A 22002-nucleotide genomic window follows, 5' to 3' on the forward strand; every position below is an offset into this window, starting at 1 on the left:
CCCCATCCATTTCCCATGAAGTGATGGGACAAGATGCCATGATCTTCGTTTTCTGAATGTTGAGCTTTAAGCCAACTTTTTCACTCTCCTCTTTCATCAAGAGGCTTTTTAGTTCCTCTTCACTTTCTGCCATAAGGGTGGTGTCATCTGCATATCTGAGGTTATTGAGATTTCTCCCGGCAATCTTGATTCCAGCTTGTGCTTCTTCCAGCCTAGCGTTTCTCATGATGTACTCTGCATAGAAGTTAAATAAGCAGGGTGACAATATACAGCCTTGACGTACTCCTTTTCGTATTTGGAACCAGTCTGTGGTTCCATGTCCAGTTCTAACTGTTGCTTCCTGACCTGCATATAGGTTTCTCAAGAGGCAGGTCAGGTGGTCTGGTATTCCCATCTCTTTCAGAATTTTCTACAGTTTATTGTGATCCACACAGTCAAAGGATTTGGCATAGTCAATAAAGCAGAAATAGATGTTTTTCTGGAACTCTCTTGCTTTTTCCATGATCCAACGGATGTTGGCAATTTGATCTCTGGTTCTTCTACCTTTTTTAAAACCAGCTTGAACATCAGGGAGTTCACAGTTCATGTATTGCTGAAGCCTGGCTTGGAGAATTTTGAACATTACTAGCATGTGAGTTGAGTGCAATTGTGCGGTAGTTTGAACATTCTTTGGCATTGCCTTTCTTTGGGATTGGAATGAAAACTGAACTTTTCCAGTCCTGTGGCCACTGCTGAGTTTTCCAAATTTCCTGGCATCTTGAGTGCAGTACTTTCACAGCATCATCTTTCAGGATTTGAAATAGCTCAACTGGAATTCCACAACCTCCACTAGCTTTGTTCAGTGATGCTTTCTAAGGCCCACCTGACTTCACATTCCAGGATGTCTGGCTCTAGGTGAGTGATCACACCATTGTGATTATCTTGGTCGTGAAGATCTTTTGTGTACAGTTCTTCTGTGTATTCTTGCCACCTCTTCTTAATATCTTCTGCTTCTGTTAGGGCCATACCATTTCTGCCCTTTATCGAGCCCATCTTTGCATGAAATGTTCCCTTAGTATCTCTAATTTTCTTGAAGAGATCTCTAGTCTTTCCCATTCTGTTATCTGAGGGCAAATAAATTTAAAAGCTATTTCTTGCACTATTCTCTGCTGTACTGTAATGGAACATGTAATGGTACAGACACCATCTTGCCTATACTGAGAATAAGCTGCAAATACCAGCAAATCACTCACCTTATTTACAAGGGTATATAAGGCTTTGTCTTGTGCACCATATTTCAGACACTGCCTAATCCAGGTGTGGATAGTCCAATCTCTCAGGTACCAGCAGTTGGGGCTGTGTCGAAATCTAAATAAAACATAAGAAGAGAAAAAACTGGTTTTAACTCTTAGATGTCAACGCCAAAATCCATCTTCCATCAGCAGGTCCCCCTCTGAGGAATTTACATATGATCATAAAAGTCAGGAAGGCCAACAGCTAATAAAACTTGAGGATAAAACTCATTAACAGCTGAAATGGGAAAAGAAGGCAAAATAACAGTAATAAAAATATTATAAAAATTTTACTCCTTATTTATATTCTCTAATTCAACATCTTATTTTAATATGAGATTTATGAAAAATGATTTCAGGAATATGCTATACTAGAAGACAGATATGGAAGTTCATTGGAAAGGGAAATGGCAACCCACTTGAGTATTCTTGCCTGGAGAATCTCATGGACTGAGGAGCCTGATGGGCTATGATCAGTCCGCGGGGTCACAGACAGTCGGACACAACTGTGTGACTGAATAACAAGAATGGAAGCTCATACTTTAGAGGTTTAAAACAGATGAAGCAAAAAATGAAAACTAGAACAGCATAGAAATTTTAGAGGAAAATCAGCTGTGAGTTACATTGCTATTTCTTGAGGCACTTAGGAGAGATTGGGACACTCTTCAGTGAATTGAAAGAAAAAAAAAAAAGAGAGCAAAATTTAGCATTCAGGCCCTCCAGGATCCATGATCACTCTGACTTTCACGCAGCTCCAACCCAGCGCGTCAGTCTACCTCCTCTTGCTTCCCTGCTGCTCCCCACATGGTTTTTAAAGGCCTAAGCTGTCCAAGCTGAGGTGTATATAGAACCAGTATTCCCACAAAGGAATGGACCTTGGAAGGGTATTCAAGTGCTAGTCTTGCCACGAGTTGGCACACATTGGCTGGAGCAGCTTTTGCTTGCTCCTGGGGTCTGTGCCACGAGGCTGAGTGACAGGGGAGGAGAGGGGTGACGGGCGGGAGGAGGCCACATAAAGGGCTGTGCTGTCCTCTAGCTGCTTATCTGTTTTGACCCAGACGGTTCCTCAAACATCATCTCACGTCAGCTCAAGTCTGCACCTTTTCTTTGAACCTTCAGGAAGTGTAAGCAGGTCAATCTCTGGACCCCACAAAACTAAAAAAGTCAATTTGCCTTCTTATTATAAAAACAAAAGGCAAGACAAAAACTTAAAGAATTCTGTGCCATATTTGAGAGCTGGGGCTACAGGCTAATACTGGGGGTTTGCAGAGGCCAGTTATTCAATCTGCCACCTGCTATTTCCTGCCATCTGGTATTGGGATAGTTTCCTGCTGACTAGGTTTTCTGCCAAAGTAAAAGCTGAGAGAAAGAGAGCAAGTGAGAAGTAGTACTTAATTTAGGCTGTTTATTAGTGATCTGTTGAGAGATCTGACAAAAATAACACTTGAAGATATTTTTTAGATTTAGTCATGCAGCCCTGTCTAATCTTTTGAATGCTTTACATTTGGCTGGAAAAAGTTTTTCTCACTTGATCTTTCCTTACCGAATTAACCCCTTTAAAAGCAGAAAGACAGAAATATGTCAAATTATGTTTAAGATGAGTGACCTGGCCAGAGAAAAGCCATTGTATAAGCGCCCTCCATATGGTCTAATGAGATCCTCTGCATAGAAATGAAAACGTATCTTTTAGTATTTCACGCTTTCCCTCACATTTTAACATCAGTAGCTGAGCTAATTGAGCTTCCTTCCTTGTTACTCTGAAAAATCTGAGATTTTATGTGTAACAACCAATTAAAAGCTAATTTTAGTAATATTATAATTTCTACAGTCAAGTGAAATACCAGCTGTATTGCCTAAAGATGGTGATGCTTCCTTGGTACCTGAAGGCTTCCTGGACAACACCCAGGGGGGCGGGGGTGACTGCCTTGCTCAACACTGATTCCTTGGTGCCTGACACATTTTGTGGCCCATGATAGGTTTTTAACAAATAATAAAAGAGCTTTAATCAACACTGATCATTATGCTAACTTCTATGGTATATTTTAGAATTATAAATTCCCTGTTTGGGCATCTATAATCTCATTACAAAAATAATGCCTTAGGAAGCATCACTACGAACAAAGCTAGTGGAGGTGATGGAATCCCAGCTGAGCTATTTCAAATCCTAAAAGACGATGCTGTGAAAGTGCTGCACTCAATAAGCCAGCAAATTTGGAAAACTCAGCAGTGGCCACAGGACTAGATAAGGTCAGTTTTTACTCCAATCCCAAAGAAAGGCAATGCCAAAGAATGTTCAAACTACCACACAATTGCACTCATCTCACACAGTAGCAAAATAATGCTCAAAATTCTCCAAGTTAGGCTTCAACAGTACATGAACTGAAAACTTCCAGATGTTGAAGCTGGATTTAGAAAAATCAGAGGAACCAGAGATCAAACTGCCACTGGATCACAGAAAAAGCAAGAGAATTCCAGAAAACATCTACTTCTGCTTTATTGACGACATTAAAGCCTTTGACTGTGTGGATCACAACAAACTATGGAAAATTCTTTAAGAGATGGGGATACCAGACCACCTTAACCACCTCCTGGAAAAAGTATATGCAGGTCAAGAAGCAACAGTTAGAACTGGACATGGAACCACAGACTGGTTCCAAATCGGGAAAGGAATATGTCAAGGCTGTATATTGTCACCTTGCTTATTTAACTTATATATAGAGTACATCATGCAAAATGCAGGCTGGATGAAGCACAAGCTGCAATCAAGATTGTTGGCAGAAATATCAATAAGCTCAGATATGCAGATGACAGCACCCTTAAGGCAAAAAGTGAAGAAGAACTAAAGAGCCTCTTGATGGTGAAAGAAGAGAGTGAAAAAGCTGGCTTAAAACTCAACATTCAGAAAAAACTAAGATCATGGCATCCGGTCCCATCACTCCATGGCAGATAGATGGGGAAACAATGGAAACAGTGACAGGCTTTATTTTCTTGGGCTCCACAATCACCACAGACACTTGCTCCTTGGAAGAAAAGCTATGACAAAACTGCAGAGCATATTAAAAAGCAGAGACATTACTTTGCCAACAAAGGGCTGTCTAGTCAAAGCTATGGTTTTTCCAGGAGTTATGTATGGATGTGAGTTGGACCATAAAGAAGGCTATGACCTGAAGAATTGATGCTTTTGAACTGTGGTGTTGGAGAAGAGTCTTGAGAGTCCCTTGGACTGCAAGGAGATCAAGTCAGTCAGTCCTAAAGGACTCAAGCCTGAATAGTCAATGGAAGGACTGATGCTGAAGCTCCAATACTTTGAAGTATGCGAAGAGCTGACTCATTAGAAAAGGCCCTGATCCTGGGAAAGACTGAGGGCAAGAGGAGAAGGGGATGACAGAGGATGAGATGGTTGGAGGCCATCACCGTCTCAATGGACATGGGTTTGAGTGGACTCCGAGAGTTGGTGATGGACAGGGAGGCCTGGTGTGCTGTGGTTTATGGGGTCACAAAGAGTTGGACTGAGCAACTGAACAACAGCAACAAAAATAACATACTGGGTTGGCAAAAGAAAGTTTGTTCAGGTTTTTCTGTACCACCTTTCACATTAATCCAAATGAACTTTTTGGCCGACCCCATATAAACCAGTTTAACAATAATACAAGGGGTGGGGACATGATGAATGCTAGGCAGAAAGGGTGCTGATATAATGAATGAAAGATAGAAAGGGTGCTGAGAGATGTTACAGATGTATTTGATCATAGTGGTTGCTACGTTTAGTCTATTTTTCCTTCAAAAACAAAAAATTGTCAATTACCTCCTTTACCCAAGACTGTTTAAATCTCATTTAAATCTAATCTTCTGCTCTAGGTTGTCTCCAGTTCAGTTCAGTTCAGTTCAGTCGCTCAGTCGTGTCCGACTCTTTGTGACCCCATGAATCACAGCACGCCAGGCCTCCATGTCCATCACCATCTCCCGGAGTTCACTCAGATTCATGTCCATCGAGTCGGTGATGCCATCCAGCCATCTCATCCTCTGTCGTCCCCTTCTCCTCCTGCCCCCAATCCCTCCCAGCATCAGAGTCTTTTCCAATGAGTCAACTCTTTGCATGAGGTGGCCAAAGTACTGGAACTTCAGCTTTAGCATCATTCCTTCCAAAGAAATCCCAGGGTTGATCTCCTTCAGAATGGACTGGTTGGATCTCCTTGCAGTCCAAGGGACTCTCAAGAGTTTTCTCCAACACCACAGTTCAAAAGCATCAATTCTTCGGCGCTCAGCCTTCTTCATAGTCCAACTCTCACATCTATACATGACTACTGGAAAAACCATAGCCTTGACCAGATGGACCTTAGTCGGCGAAGTAATGTCTCTGCTTTTGAATATGCTATCTAGGTTGATCATAGCTTTCCTTCCAAGGAGTAAGCGTCTTTTAATTTCATGGCTGCAGTCACCATCTACAGTGATTTTGGAGCCCAAAAAAATACAGTCTGACACTGTTTCCACACATATTTCCCATGAAGTGATGGGACCGGATGCCATGATCAAGTGACCACTAAAGTTATTTCTTTTCTTTCTGATGGACTTTAAAATAAGAGCACTGTGACCATACCCAACCAAACACCCTTTTCTTTTATTCACAATCAGTAGACCATTTTCAGGCTTTGAAAGAGTACCAAAGATTGACAGAATCTAGCTACAGACCTTCAAAGCTGAGATGAAAATTTGTGTACAGCCTTTCGCTAAGCCTCTGAAGCTAACTTTTAACACATGGATAAACAGAGAAGTCTTCTCAAATCTTTCGTCACACTTTACTTCTTAGAAGTCTAAACGGAAAGTTACTCAAGACCTCACATAGCTAATACTGGAAGATGTATCAACTCACATGGGTTGATACATAGGCTCACATGGGTCTTCACTAAGCTAACTCCCTTTCCCATCCTAGAGCAGGGCTACTTGGTGTGATCTCTGCTCTGTGAGACCTAATAATCCAGACACAGCTGTGACCAGGGCATTTTCAACTAAGTGACAACATGAAATCAATTTAGGAGTTAGAAGTAAACATATATTAGGCACACACATATTATGACATACGCTGCTCAAAGTGTAATTTCTACATTTCCTAGCCAGGCAACAAGTAAACTCCTTTTTAAGTCCTCATCAGCATTAAAAAAAAAAAAAAAGTACACAACTTATCCAACCGTCTAGAATACAAACCACTCAAGAGCACTGAGATGGGTCCAACTTTGGATGGTGAGTTTAAGAATTCTCTGTCAGTGACTCTTTAAGCAGTTCAGACAGAAACACTTAGGCTCTTTTCAGACCTGCCAGTGGTAATACGATAGCCAGGTAAGTCTCTGGAATGGGTACTCGCCTGGAACGACTGCAAACTGCCAGGCCAGCATGCTCCCTTTCAGCCAAGGGGCCAAGGGAAAGGCAAAGAGACAAGAACACAGCTAACACATTGATTTTCCAAATTGCCTGCAAACAGACTGGCTTTTGTCCTTGCCTGGTGGGACCACCAGCCTGGCAGATTACAGGCAGCCACTGCAGGAGTGCCCTCTGTGCCCCATGGCATCAGCTGTTTGCTCACCTCGACAGAAGCTTTATTATTGTCCATGCCAGCAGGCTGCCAAGCTAGGCAAACCGTGTGAGTGTGGAAAAGATAAACAGATGCAACCCAAATAACCCCAACAAGGCTGTGCTCACTAACAGAAGAGACCTTCTGAGCTTCCCAGTTATAAAACAGAAGGAAATTTGACAATTCTATGGATGTAAGTATTTTCTTGGAAGCAAGAAAGGACACAAAGAAAGAGAAGGAGAGGATGAAGCAAGCTCTCAAGCTCTGGCTCTATTAGTTCCCCAAGCTGGTATCCCATGGCTGAAGAGACATCTGTCCACAGTGCTAAGTGGGGTTTCCAGGTGAAGCCAGAACTTGCCCAGGCCAGTCAAACAGCAGGTACTGAGAAGCTTTCTGTCTTCAAAATCAAGCAACATTGTGGACTTTTCGGGGTATCTGCCATCACTACATTGCATTCAAGACTGATGTCACCAGGAAGGAAGGAGAGCAGAGCCACACTGCATGCATGACATGGGGCAAAAGTCTCTGCTGCCCTTTGAGACACCTTAGAAAGGGGGAGCAGTTCCGTAAGTGGAGTGGAGCGTGAAGAGAAACACACCAGGCACCTATTATGATTTACATGGGAGGGACTGCACTTTGTGTACAAGTCACACCGGATTTCCCATGTGTAACCAATTTCATTAAAAAAAAAAATGCCACAGACTTCCTTCTATGGGTTCAACTGAAGGTTACTGTTGGAGGCCTAAGCAGTGGCGCCTCAGCGCCTTCAGTATCACAGATAAAAGCGCTCCTGGCTGAGCAGGACTAATGTGCAGGTGCCAGAGCCTGGAGCTCAGCGGCCCCAGCATTCAGCTGCAGTGCTGGCTCTTCCATGTGAATGAGCAAGCTTTCCACATCATTTATCTGATTACGAGAGCCACCATCCTTAAACATACACATGCAGCTTTCCCTCCTCCCGAGTGAATTCTGTATCCTGTGGCAACAGGCTTCACAGATGGAGACCTCAGCCCCTGAGCTGGGTAGACATGGAGATTTAGCACTCCATGGGGGGGGGTGGGGCTGGCATAAAAGGAAGACAGGAAGAACACCGGGAAGAAAACACAGCTGGCTCCAGGGCTTGCAGTGTGGACTGGAAATCTGATCAATGACACACAGTATGTAACTATTGAAAGGTTTTGAGTGCTTCCCTGAACTAGAACCAACGAGTAAGAGAGTGTTCTGCGACTATTCAAACCAGAATCTGATTCAATCATGGCCATCCACTTTCTAATTCTACTAGGATAATTACTTTTTTTTGCATCCTGATGGAAATCCTGCTTTCATCAATTATTAGTTGGCCTCAAGTACCACAAATAAAACAAGTTTTGATGCAATAGTTTTCTAATGACTATTATATCTCTGTCAAATGTTTGCAAGGTTAATAGAGGAGTCTAATATAGGAACTGATAATAGAGACATCCATATTCTAGATTAAAACTACTTTCTTGCTTGAGATCCCAGATTCCTACTTTCATAGGGGAACTTCAGGCAGTTTTAACTTTCAAAAAGTGTCCTGACTGGGCATGAAGTGATGCATCAAGAGCAAGAATCCCCTCCAAAACATTCCCCTGGCAGATGCTCAATCAGTTGGGACTTGTACATTTTCAATGAATTTATTATCTACCTCTGAGGCAGATAAAAATGCCTTTTAAAAGAAGTTTTAACACTTTTTTTCTTTTTTAAGAAACAGGTTTATAGAGCTATAAAATACAAACAGTAAAATTCACTTTTCCACTGAAAATACACTATTTGTGACTTTTGACAAATGCATCCAGTTGCATAACCACCACCACGGTCACATTGTAAGAACAGTTTTATTACCCCGAAAAATTCTTAATGCCTCACTTAGAGTCAGCCTCTTTGGGGTTTGCTGGTTAATTTAGGCAAATTTTATATAGATACTTCCTAAACAGTTATTAATTTCTGACCCTAGAGTTATTAATTTTATGAGGAAAAGCAATCCCTGTTAGTTTGTAATTTACATTCTGCTAATTTCCAAAACAGAATTTGAAAAAATTAAAACTCAGTGTACAAGTAGTTTTTTCTGAGTCCTATACACACTCATTAGACATCTGATATCCCTGTTTGCCATTCTAAAAAGTAAGTGGATTTTTGGTAGAAAATAACACAAGCATAGACTTTTACACATGTGGAGTGCTAAATGCAGCACAATAACACTTTTTTAAAGTGGAGATGGATAACAGAAGGACTTGTTAGATATCAAAGCCGAAGTCTAAATTTGTCAGACCCAGAGCTTAAAAACAAGGTCACCCGATAATAATGAAATAACACTTCACATTGAGAAACTACTCTAGGAGAAATACTCTATTTTCCACATCCATGCAACGACAAATAGGACCTACATCCCCAAATGATTCTGTCTTCTCTCTGATCTGGCTGTTGTTTAGCCAGATTGACATCACCCTATATAAAAGACCTATTTTTCATTCACCACGTCAATATTTAGCAAGTAGCTACACGGTACCGCATGATTTGTACTTTATCCCTGCTGGTCCACCCAGTTTCCTCTAGTTTCAAACAATCTTAAGGATGACAGCTCTTCCTTTCTGATGTGCTTAGTTGCTCAGTCTGACGCTTTGCAACCCCACGGACTGCAGCCCGCCAGGCTCCTTTGTCCATGGGGATTCTCCAGGCAAGAATACTGGAGAGGGTTGCCATGCTTTCCTCCAGGGGATCCTCGCAACCCAGGGATCGAACCAGGGTCTCCCACATTGCAGGCAGATTCTTTACTGACTGGGCCACCAGAGAAGCCCTTTCAGATACAGAAAGAGAAAACCTATAGCCTGACTTTCCTTTGCTGCTCTTTCTCTCATGGTTTACAAAGCACAGGAGCCAGTCAGATGAAGCCAACTGCTCTTTGTCTGAAGCCTACTGTTTTTATCAGCCTCTAAAAGGTGATGAATATGGATAACAGGTGAGGATTATTTGCAGGGAGAACTGGAAAAGAAAAAAGTATTCACGGTGATTGCTGATGTGCCCTCCTGGCGAAGGTCCTAAAACCATTCAATGTCCGTCTTTGTGGCCAACAACTGACCTGTCAGTGAAATTGCAACCAGAAGTGTCTGGTGGGGCTTCTCCAGCCACTTGCAAGCTGGACACACAGATTAGCTTCACGCCTGAGACAGTGGAATGCAAGGTGAAGCTAAAGGCAGAGGGCCTTTCTCTTAGAACAGCAGGAAGCTGAAAAAATTGGATTTTGGACCAGTCCTATTTATGAAAACACACAAGAGTTGTGGGAACTGGCTTGAGTTGGACAGAGATATGGCAAGTATTTTTGGTTTTCAGTAGGAAATCTATGAGCCAGTTTTAAAAAGATGTCAACATTCCTGATGTCTTCTAAAGTTCTGGCTAGGAACTTCAGACATAACTTCTGCAAAATAGTGAATAATAAGATCACTAAAGACAGGAAAATCACATATATTAATTAACCAGGGGTAACCTGTATATCTGAAGAGTTCTGAGGGAGGGGGAGGTGCAGAAGCAAAAGGAGGAAAACAAACAAAAATATGGAATTTAGAATTTCTAGAGTATTTTAGGCTTAGTGAAGGTGTCAGGATTAAGTCTGCCACCAAAGAAATGAGCAGGCAGAGAGGCCTGACCCAGCGGACGGTGCACACCAGCATAAAAGCAGAGAAGAGTTAAGCTGATGTTGAGCAGATTTATACATCTTTTTGTGTGTGGGATTATGGATCTCTTTTGGGATATTTCTGATGGAAGAGAAGCTTACCACTAATCAGGGTATCTTAAGAATCATATCTGTATATATATTGTTTTTTAATAAAGAAGAAAAGCATCTCAGTGTTTTAAACATTTTGATTCTCTAACACATGGAAAAGTTAAATCTCAAAAGATTCTGTTTATAGGAAAAGGTAAGGCTGGATTTCCTTCCAGCTATACAACTCAAGTTCATAGCTAGTTTTTATTTCTGTAGCTCTACTGGTTTCAATATTAAACCTTTAAGCAAAGGCAGACGACAAGTTTTCTCTTTTTGTGTGTTCGACAACAGTAGGTGTTTGATGATTTAGCAATAGTGACTAGGCCTCTAGGACTATATAAATACCAATAATGTATGTTGAAACTCATGAGTAATATTTACATTTGAAACAATAATCCACCTCTTGTTTTGAAGTATTATCCTGCCTATAAACAGATGAAGCCAGGAGGAAATACTGCCTTTTTATTCAAGGCAGGAGGAGTTCAGAGATGGCAGAGAAGTGGAAAGAGAAGTGTGGTCATTCTGGAAAGCCACCTACTCCTCACTTCTGCCCCCTGCCGTCTCCTTGCAATAAGTTCAGGGAACAGACAAGCTGATGGGAGACTGAAACCAAAAACAGGAGAAAGAGAGAGAAAAAAAGAGAAAAAGAGTGTGTGTGAGTGTGAGTTTAATTGCTAAGTTGTGTCCGACTCTACGACCCTGTGGACTGTAGCCTGCCAGGCTCCTCTGTCCATGGGATTTCCTGGGCAAGAATTCTAGAGTGGATTGCCATTTCTTTCTCTAGGGGATCTTCCTGACCCAGAGATCGAACCCATATCTCCTGCATGGCAGATGGATTCTTTACCACTGAGCCAACGGGGAAGCCCAAAACAGGAGTTCAGTTCAGTTCAGTTGCTCAGTCGTGTCCGACTCTTTGCAACCCAGTGAATCGCAGCACGCCAGGCCTCCCTGTCCATCACCAACTCCCGGAGTTCACTCAGACTCACATCCATCGAGTCCGTGATGCCATCCAGCCATCTCATCCTCTGTGGTCCCCTTCTCCTCCTGCCCCCAATCCCTCCCAGCATCAGAGTCTTTTCCAATGAGTCAACTCTTTGCATGAGGTGGCCAAAGTACTGGAGTTTCAGCTTCAGCATCATTCCCTCCAAAGAAATCCCAAGGCTAATCTTCAGAATGGACTGGTTGGATCTCCTTGCACTCCAAGGGACTCTCAAGAGTCTTCTCCAACACCACAGTTCAAAAGCATTAATTCTTTGGCGCTCATCTTTCTTCACAGTCCAACTCTCACATCCATACATGACTACTGGAAAAACCATAGCCTTGACTAGACGGACCTTTGTTGGCAAAGTAATGTCTCTGCTTTTCAATATGCTATCTAGGTTGGTTATAACCTTCCTTCCAAGCAGTAAGCGTCTTTTAATTTCATGGCTGCATCACCATCTGCAGTGATTTTGGAGCTCAGAAAAATAAAACAGGAGTACACAGACTCAAAGACCTTCCCAACACACACACACACGTTCTAAATAAAAATCTTAAGACTCCTCTCAAGATTGGAAGAGACTCTGAAAGCCATCTAGGCTAAGTAAATTGGGGATGGGGAAGGAAGGAAAGTTCATATAGAATTAGAGAATCTAGGGATCTTTAATAACCCCTGTTCACTGAATTATTTATTGAGAAGTCACTACTTATCAAGTCCTGTACTGTGTAATGTGAATCTAGTCTAATTTCTCTACTTTATAGATGAGGAATCTCGGTGTCCAATGGGATGAAATGATTTTCCCAAGATAAGCCAGATAACTCCAGTTCTATAAACCAGGCTGTTTACTTACTATTCCACCACTGCCTTTCAATTCTTTTATTTGTGAGACATCTTTCAGAAACATCTCTGCAGTGTGACAAAGGTCTCTAACCTACTAAAAAAATAAAACATTTAGGCTCTGAAACAGTTCTGGAACTGCCCTGAACCAGCTGTCTAACTTTGTAAAGTCACTTGATCCTTGGGGTTTCAGTTCTTATGACTGTAAGATGAAGACACAGGATTATCTGGATCATGCATGAAGTCACATGTCTGCAGGGGCTAGTCAGTTATTATCAATATAAGTCCATGAAGAATCGTGTAAAACAATAGGCATAAAACTGCTTGTATTATTATCAAGCAAAGTAGCCTCCTAGTTGTACTGTTTTTGAAAACTGTATGAGCCAAGCAAAATACATTGGAACTCAACTAGGCCAGACCCCTGAAACTCCTTCCAGCTCTCATGTTTAGTGACTGAAGAATATGCCTAATCCACTTCCTAAAACATCATACTGTATTTACACATCTCTATTAACTGGAGAAATAGCCCTGATACAAAGAAGTGAACAGAGACTCAAAGATACAAGCTCCCATTCAGCCCACACCTGACTCTACTCCACTCGCCTCGCTCCCCTGCCAGGTGAGTGTCACTTCGCTCAGCGCTGGCAGGGTACAGACTATTATGGGGACTGCAGACCTTGCAAACTGGCATCTAAGCTTTCAAGATGAAAGGATACAATCACTAAATTAAAGTCAAGGTCCTTAAGAGTAGATTTTAACTGGAGATCACGTTTTGTAGGATAATAAAAATTTCAGCATTGAAATTTTTTTACTCAAGGATTTTTTTTACTCAAACGAATACTTCATTGTATTCAATTTATATTTAAGAGTCAGCCATTCAAAGTAACTTTTCTATAAATCACAAATTGTTTTCGTATGTTGCTACTTCCTTTCACTCCTTAAATTATTGCTAAGTATCATAAACATACAAATAGTTCACCGCCATAACTTATTTTTGGTTTCAAACCCCTGTTAAGTGGCAATTCTTAGAGCAGATATAGTTTTTCTCTTCAAAAAAGGGGGAGCGATTTGGGAGTGGTTACAGGGATATTAAGAAATTATTTGCCAGTTTCTGGAAACATAAAAGAACACAATCACTTTTTGCAGCAAAAAAAAAAAAGAAAGAAAAGAAAAAGAAATTTGAAAACAGAGGTTTAGATTTGTTAGTCCAACTGTTTTCTGGAAGCCTTAATCTACCAATTACTAAAACACCTTTATTTATATATGAATGAAAGAGAATAAAAGTGTCCCTTCTTTCTTGTGCTGCCAAACAATAAAAATCAGAATAACTGCATTTAATAAGCATCTCCTCTATTTAGCTCAAGCTAGCACTCCCATATATAGAACCAAACTTTTAAATAATGGAACATTTGAAACTGTACGAACACAAGACAATTCTTAGTATATAAGAATGACCAAATGCAACAAGATAACAATCATAAGAATGATTTCCAATTTTGAACAGGGAGAAGCTAATTTCTTGATAAAACTCCAAAAACAAACCATCCATACAACCACCACACTGCAGTTAAACAAAAGCTCTTATGCTGGCCCACAAGGAGGGAATGAACAATTTGAACAACATCTTTTATTGCCTGAGAAAATTTTTTAAAATGACTCAAAGTGCCAGGAGAGCTGTCTCAATCCAACTGCAGACAGCTTTTCAAAGTCCCTCTGCTTCTCTTAAGGATGAGTCATGAGAGGAGAGCGCATCTTGGCAAAGACACAGTCTTTCCTCTGGTTCCACTCACTCCCCCTCTTATTAAAAAAAAAAAGCTTTGATGGATAACAGTTAAATAGATTCCAGACAGGCTTAACTGGAGAAGTTTGAACACCAGGGAGGCAAAATATCATCGCAGAAGTCTCCATTGTTTGCCACTGTGAGCCACAGACTCGGGGAAGCATCTCCCGCATCCTAACAAGGGCTGGGTCCATTGATCATGTGCCAGATCGTGGCTGTTGTGCTTTGTGGGACAGGAGAGGGAAACAACCTATGAAAATATCTTTGCTTCCTAGCTTCCTAAACATCATTAGCTCATCTGCTGACAATTACAGTGAGCTGGCAGGGGCGGGAGCCTGTTGTTTACGAGTGTACATCAAATGCAAATTCACCTGCAGCAGCTGCAGGCGATCCATGGGGACATGGCTGCTACAGCGCATGCAGCCTTCAGTGAACAGGCGCAGCTTTTCTTTCACTAACTTTAGGCAAAAAGGCAAGGGAGCTGGTTAAAAAAAATAAGGAGAATAAGTAAGGAAAAGCTGAGTGTTAAACTAGGGAGAATAGTTTCGCTACTACACCTATATAGAATCACTTATTCCAACAGAATAGGGCATGTGGTGAGGGCAAAAATGCTCTCTTCTGCATCTGATCATTTACCAGCCTACAAAGAATCGAGATGCTCGGCTGGGCACTGAGGGACAAAGATAAGCAAAGAGACTTCTTGCCTTCAGAGAGGCTAGACTGGGATCACCAAAACCAAGCATCTTGTGAGCATCTAAAACAAGCATCGGAAGGCAATTTATAAGCATCATACTGGAATCCCTCATTTACATAACAATGATTATTTCACAACACATGGTACTCAATTTTCTGAAAATCGCCTCTCAATAGAAAAGTAAATTCAATGTTTCTCTCCTCTTCCCAATAGTCTTTTTTGTTTTCTTTGGATATATTTTAAAAATAAACATTACAGATATAAAGTTATACCTTCCTCCTTCTACTTTCCAGAGGAGGAAAGTTGGTGGACATCATTTTAAGGCATACTTTTATACCTTTATTAACTAGGGGTGTGCCCTGTGCTGAGTACTTTAGGGTGCATATGCCTTTTAACTCTGTATTCAAGGGTCTAATAGAGAACTCAGCCAAACCATAGTAGTATGTGTGGTATTCTGGGAGCAGGGTAGGGACAGAAACAATAAAAATTTCTGTTATCTGGAATGTGAGAGAGGCTCAGATACCACTTTACTGTGGAAACTAATCACCAACGCCACCAGGAAAATCCCTGACAAGGTAGGTGACTGCTCTCTGTATTTGACTGGAGCCCAGCCCTGCCTGACTCACTAAGAGTCAGTTTTGTCATCTGTAAAATAGAGGTGATAATGCCTTTATCACTGGTTTACTATGAAAATCAAAGGATAATTGGATTAAGTACGTTGACAACTTTTAATCCTTTTTGGAACCAAGCAGAGTAGAAATATGCTCACAAGCAAGAATTATTTTTGTCATAGTCTACTTGATATAACAGGTTATGCTCAAAATCCTTCAGGCCAGGCTTCAGCAGTATGTAAACCAAGAACTTCCAGTTGTACAAGCTGGATTTAGAAAAGGCAGCAGAACCAGAGATCAAAATCCCAACATTTGTCGGTTCATAGAAATATTAAGGGAATTCCAGAAAAACATCTACTTCTGCTTCATTGATTACGCTAAAGCCTTTGACTGTGTGGATCACAACAAACTGTGGAAAATTCTTCAAGAGCTGAGAATACCAGACCATCATACCTGTCTCCTGAGAAACTGGTATGTGGGTAAAGAACTAACAGTTAGAACCTTGCATGGAACAACCAGTCAGTTGTTCCCAGTTGCAACTGGGAAAGAAGCACAACAAGGTTATATATTGTCATCCTGCTTATTTAATTTATATGCAGAATACATCTTACAAAATGCTAGGCTGGATCAATCACAAGCTGGAATCAAGACTGCTGGGAGAAATAACAACCTCGGATATGCAGATGATACCACTCTAATGGTGTAGAGTGAAGAAGAACTAAAGAGCTTCTTGATGAGGCTCAAAGAGAAGAGTGAAAAAGCTGGCTTAAAATTCAACATTCAAAAAACTAAGCTCACAGCCTCCAGTCCCATCACGTCATGGCAAATAGATGAGAAAATGTCAGAGTAGTGACAGATTTTATTTTCTTGGGCTCCAAAATCATTGTAGATAGTTGACTGCAGTCATGTAATTAAAAGATGCTTGCTCCTTGGAAGAAAAGCTATGACAAACCTAGACAGCATATTAAAAAGCAGAGGCATTACTTTGTCAACAAAGGTCTATACAGTTAAAGTTACAGTTTTTCCAGCAGTCATGTATGGATGTGAGAGTTGGACCATAAAAAAGGCTGAGCACCAAAGAATTGGTGCTTTCTAATTGTGGTGCTGGAGAAAACTCTTGAGAGTTCTGTGGACTGCAAGGAGATCAAACCAGTCAATCCTAAAGGAAATCAGTCCTGAATATTCACTGGAAGGACTGATGCTTAAGCTGAAGCTCCAATACTCTGGCCACCTGGTGTGAAAAACTGACTCATTGGAAAAGATCTTGATGCTGGGAAAGACTGAAGGCAGGAGAAGAAGGGAACAACAGAGGACGAGATGGTTGGGAGGGCATCACCAACTCAATGGACATGAAATTGGGCAAGCTCTGAGAGATAGCGAAGGACAGGGAAGCCTGGCGTGCTGCAGCCTGTAGGGTTGCAAAGAGTCTGACATGACTTAGCAACTGACAACAAGCGCTTGATACCGGACTTGATGGCATTCTGTCTAGTGCTTCTTACTCATGCCTTAAATGTGGCCTTCCTGATGCAGAATGGCCTTTTGGTAGCAGTAGCAGGTAGTAGAAGAGACAAGATTAGGCAGCAGACAGTCCCCATTCCTGTGTTATAACCCCAGGAAACAAACTCTAAAACTTCAGGATTCTAATTTGTAAAACATGAATAAAAGTTGTACCCACTTCAGGTGAAACAACGCCTGCCTGAAATGAGGACTGAAGAGACAAGGCCTATGAACTGCTTAGTGCAATGGCTGCAACAGTGTTTCCAGACAGCCTGGACAGGGTGACCGACAGCAGGTCCACGCTGAGCGCCACCGAGTTAAACAGGAGCTCTCAGGACCAGTTCCCTCCACACAGGACGCAACCTGCACGGCGCTGGGCATGTGTGAGGCAAATACTCGACTGCTGCTAGCCAACAGGGATGGAACAGAGGAGGAAGGGCTGTCTCGGTGAGAGAGGGAAGGGTCCCTGACCCCTCACTTCTCTAGACACAGTCTCAGAGGAGGAGCTGAAAGGCGAACCCGGGGGGGAGAACAGAGAGGCTTTTCCAATCCCAAAGGCTCAAAGCCAACCAGAACAGGGTGTGCCGCTCAGTCCAATGACTAGTAGCAGTGTATCTGATGTTAATTATTACAGAAAAATGTCCAGGCAGAAAGAAGGGAGTCCGGGGTGACCTAATGAGGAGTTAGTTTACCTAATTAGCGCTCTCCGGACCTTGGACGGGTTTTCATGAGCTTGGCGAGGCAGGGTTACAGCACAATAGAGTTCCTGCTTGGAGTCCTCTGTCCATTCAGCGCCCAGCAACCTGTGGCTGGCGTCAACAACTGAGCAGCACAGACGCCTACTGAAGATACATGGAAACACGCAGAGGTGCAAGACCTGTGCGTGGGGCAGAATCTCAGGGGGAGCAAGCAGTATTTACATAGAACATGACACCCATCTACATCTAGGAAGTCGAAGGGGCAGCACGCGATGCATCTGCCACTGAGCAACTGCCTAACCCGAAACCTCGGCCCACAGCCCCACCTCCAAGCAGCCACGGGCCCTCTTTTGGTCCCCCCACAGGGTAAGACTGAAGGCTCCCATCCTGGCCCCAACCCAACGGCAACACCAGCCCTTTCCAACAAGCTGACAACAGACACATGACAATCAAGGGTCACTGAGTCAGTGGAATATCTGGAAAAAGCAAATACACAATAGTTTCTCCCACACAGGAAAAAAAAGAAATTGTGCATACAACTAGCTACTGTAACTGTGCTTCAGAATCCTGTGTTAAGCTCAAAACTTAGAAAGATGGGGCAAGCTGCTGTTATAGTAACCACAGAATTTCATCATTTCTAGGACTTTCCCATAATCCCACACAACCTTAGGAAAAGTCTGACTTGTTAGCAATATCTATGCTATATATTTACTATACTAACTTTATTTCTAGGAATGAATGCTTATAAAAGGCTACAACATACTAAAGCACTTGGTTTTTTGAGTATTCAGTTTTTGTTTTTAAATGAGTCACACTGAAGAGACACTTCCTTTTCCTGGATCAGTTTGTGCAAAATCTTTAACTGAGATGGATGATGAGAAGATGATAATGAACAACAGTGTTATTCATTAAAAAGTACTGAACACTTAGCATGTTCTAGGCATTATCCTAAGTACTTTATACACCTTTTCCTTTCTGCAGAGTAGGAACTCGGAACTACGAGGATAAATATCTTGCCTAAGAGCGTGTAGGGAACCCAACACAGGTGGTTTTTCCTGTAGTGTCTGAAACAGACTGCTGGTGGTTGCTAAGCATCAGATGTAGCCAGCTTTGCATTTAGAGGCTACTTTAAAAAAAGAAGTGTCACTCTGAGCACTAAATTTTAACTCGGCACAGCAGAAATGTAGGAATGAGGAAAACAGGTTCTTACCTTCCAATCTCATGTTTGGGGGAGGGTACCCCGGCAGCATTATTTTCTTGAGCCCCCACCCCCACCCCCGCCAAGGAATGCATAGGTCTTTTCCCTTACATTGGTCAGTTCTCTCAGAGAGGACTCTCCCAGTCTCCTCTCTGAGAGGCAAAATAAGCCTTGTATCCTCAAGTCCAGAGTCTTTCTGCCTCAACTCTCCAGAAAGAAAATCATCAATCTTTCGCTAGGCACTGAGAGAAACAATCTGGGCATTACACTGCTTCTTAGGAAAATGTCTAGCCAACCCAGCTGTCTTGGTTCTGTCCACATCTCTTCTTTAGAAGTATCTGCTGCTTTTTATTTGTGAGCCTTTCTAGCATCCTCTGGTATACACTGCCTTGCTTTTGGATTTCTTTTCCTGCCAGTTTAAGTTGTAGCTTTCTCTTTCTGCTAAGAAGTTCCTTATCTTCTGTTCACCTGTTTTCTAGCTTTCAAAATTTGGTCGCTGTTGCCTCCTCTCTCGTTCTGTTTATTCTGTAGGTTTTTGTCTTTTTTACCCTTTATTGTCATATTTGTGGAGGTTTTGGTAGGGAATAGGGTTAAGCACATATGTTCAATCTGTCACATTTTATCAGAAGACTTCTATAGGCTGTTTGAGCTCTCTGTGGCTGGCAATAGATCATATAACCTAAAAGTAATGATGATAAAGAAAATGTACTTAAAGCATTCAAATATATTTCATCTGTTTAAAAAAGAAGGGAACAAACATCTTGAGGAAGATACTTAACCTTTCTGATAACTCTTTAAACTCTAATATCCTTCAACAAAGGTCAAAAAGAAATCATAGTACTGTATCTGCTCAACCTAAACCATTTTATTGAAAACATTTGTGCACACATATTAAGACTTCTACATGGATGGTGCGCTGAGGGTTAACAGTATTGTTAAGGCACAATCCCTAAATATTACCTCTTTTTTTCCCTGGGGGGAGAAAGGATAATCACATGTTAATATTATTCAGGATTACTCTCAGCAATGAAAGACAGGTAAATCAAGCTTGGCAAATTCCTAGTTATAGAGGAGTACATTATATAATACTGCAGTAAGTTCTTAAAGCACACAACTTCAGCCATACTCATTGTACCCTGTCTGCTCTGATTTTTAAAAAAATAAAACATTTTACCTACATCTTGTGGTGCTGGAGAAGACTCCGGAGAGTCCCTTGGACAGCAAAGAGATCAAACCAGTCAATCCTAAAGGAAATCAACCCTGAATATTCATTGGAAGGACTGATGCTGAAGCTGAAGCTCCAATACTTCGGCCACCTGATGTGAAGAGCTGACTCACTGGAAAAGACCCTGATGCTGGGAAAGACCGTAGACTAAAGGAGAAGAGGGTGGCAGAGGATGAAATGGTTGGATAGCATCACTGATTCAGTGGACATGAATCTAAACAAATTCTGGGAGACAGTGGAGGACAGAGGAGCCTGGCGTGCTCCATGGTGTACAAAGAGTTGGATAGGACTCAGAGACTAAACAATAACAAAAGGGTCAAAAAGGGTCTTGAGAACTGGGGCCCACAAGATTATGAAACCAACCTAACCAGTATCTAACCTAGGCTGAAGGTCAGCAGAGCATCAAGGAACCTCTGTGGCAATGTCCTGGAGCACATCTGCAGAAAGCCTGGTAAACTGAGAACATACATCCCATCACAGCCTTGCTTCCTAGGAAATACAAGAACCATCTTCAAACTTATCATCTTTATAGACACAAAGCTGAACACCAGTCCCCTCTTCCTGAAACTCTATGTGTGGACACGACTGCTTTACACGGAGGGGCAGCCCAGTCTAACAAACAGAAACATGTCAGTGTTTAGTGAATTCAGTACCATACCAGAATAGGGAACAAGCAGCTCCTCCCGGGCACACTGTGGAGAACCGTTTGCATTACAGCATGGTAACACACATAATGCCACCTCTTCCTCTAGTAAATATGACTGAACTTTTCATTCTGTGCAAGGGCCACATGAGATGTGACATTACACACAAGCCGTGTCTTTAGGAATATTTTGTATTAACTCAAGGAATAAAAAAGACTCAAAGGGTTGAGTTAAAATTTCAACTTTAGTGAATTTAGGTTATTCAAAAGCCAGGACTGCTGTTTGATATGCTTTAATGATTTTTTGTTTTCTGGTTACCCTACTCTCTTCTTCAGTGAAGAACCTGCTGCCAAGAAATGTGAACATCACTTTTATTCACTGAATCAAAGAAATTTGCAGGATTTGGTGTAGAGAAGAGCTTGTCTTTCATGTCTAAATGGAATACATTTGTTGATATACATTCAATATACACATATATATCTGAAATAAGAGTAGAAGATGTGGGGAATTCCCTGGCTGTCCTGTGGTTAGGACTCTGCACTCTCATAGCTGAGGTCCTGGGTTCAATCCCTGGTCAGGGAACTAAAACCCTACAAGCTGTGCAGTGTGGCGACCCCACCCCAAAAATACTATTAATTAAAAAAAAAAATCAGTACCCAACATTTTTTGAACTCTTGTATTATTCCAGTGACTATATTGCTTTCTAAAGATTATTTCATTTATATATTAGAACAACTTGATATAAGGTAAGTATATTTTCCCCATCTTACAGATAAGTAACCTGATCATCAAAGGGTTAAATAACCTACCCAAGGAAACACAGTTAATATAAAACAAGGCCAGAATTTAAACCCAGACAGTCTGACTTCAGACCTCTTGACAACTGAGCATACTGCCTGGTACCATAACTAGGTGATTCTAGGGAATAAGTCTCTTTTAATTTTCTATCAATAATTGGAGCTTCTAAATGGTCCAGTCTGAGTATCAACAACAGAAAACTGAAAATGTTAGTCGCTCCATCATGTCAGACTCTTTGTGACCCCAATGACTGTAGCCCACCAGGCTCCTCTGTCCATAGAGTTCTTCAGGCAAGGATACTGGAGTGGGCTGCTGTAACCTTCTCCAAGGGATCTTCCCAACCCAGGGGTAGAACCTGGGTCTCCTGCATTGCAGGTGGATTCTTTTCCGGCTGAGCCACCATCTCTGGTGGCTATCAACAACAGAACA

The 22002-nt window shown here is 41.7% G+C and overlaps 1 protein-coding gene across 1 annotated transcript in view; it reads right to left on the reverse strand.

Annotated features, from left to right (window-relative positions):
• The window catches only part of MRPS27 (mitochondrial ribosomal protein S27), a 101383-nt gene that overhangs the window by 21121 nt on the left and 58260 nt on the right, over nt 1–22002 (reverse strand). Inside the window, exon 5 of the mRNA XM_040262692.1 lies at nt 1233–1347. Within this exon, the coding sequence (XP_040118626.1) occupies nt 1233–1347 (115 nt within the window). The remainder of the gene's footprint in view (nt 1–1232; nt 1348–22002) is intronic.

The sequence above is a fragment of the Oryx dammah genome, unplaced genomic scaffold (genome assembly GCF_014754425.2).
Source record: "Oryx dammah isolate SB20612 unplaced genomic scaffold, SCBI_Odam_1.1 HiC_scaffold_20, whole genome shotgun sequence".
NCBI classification, from domain to species: Eukaryota; Metazoa; Chordata; class Mammalia; order Artiodactyla; family Bovidae; genus Oryx; species Oryx dammah.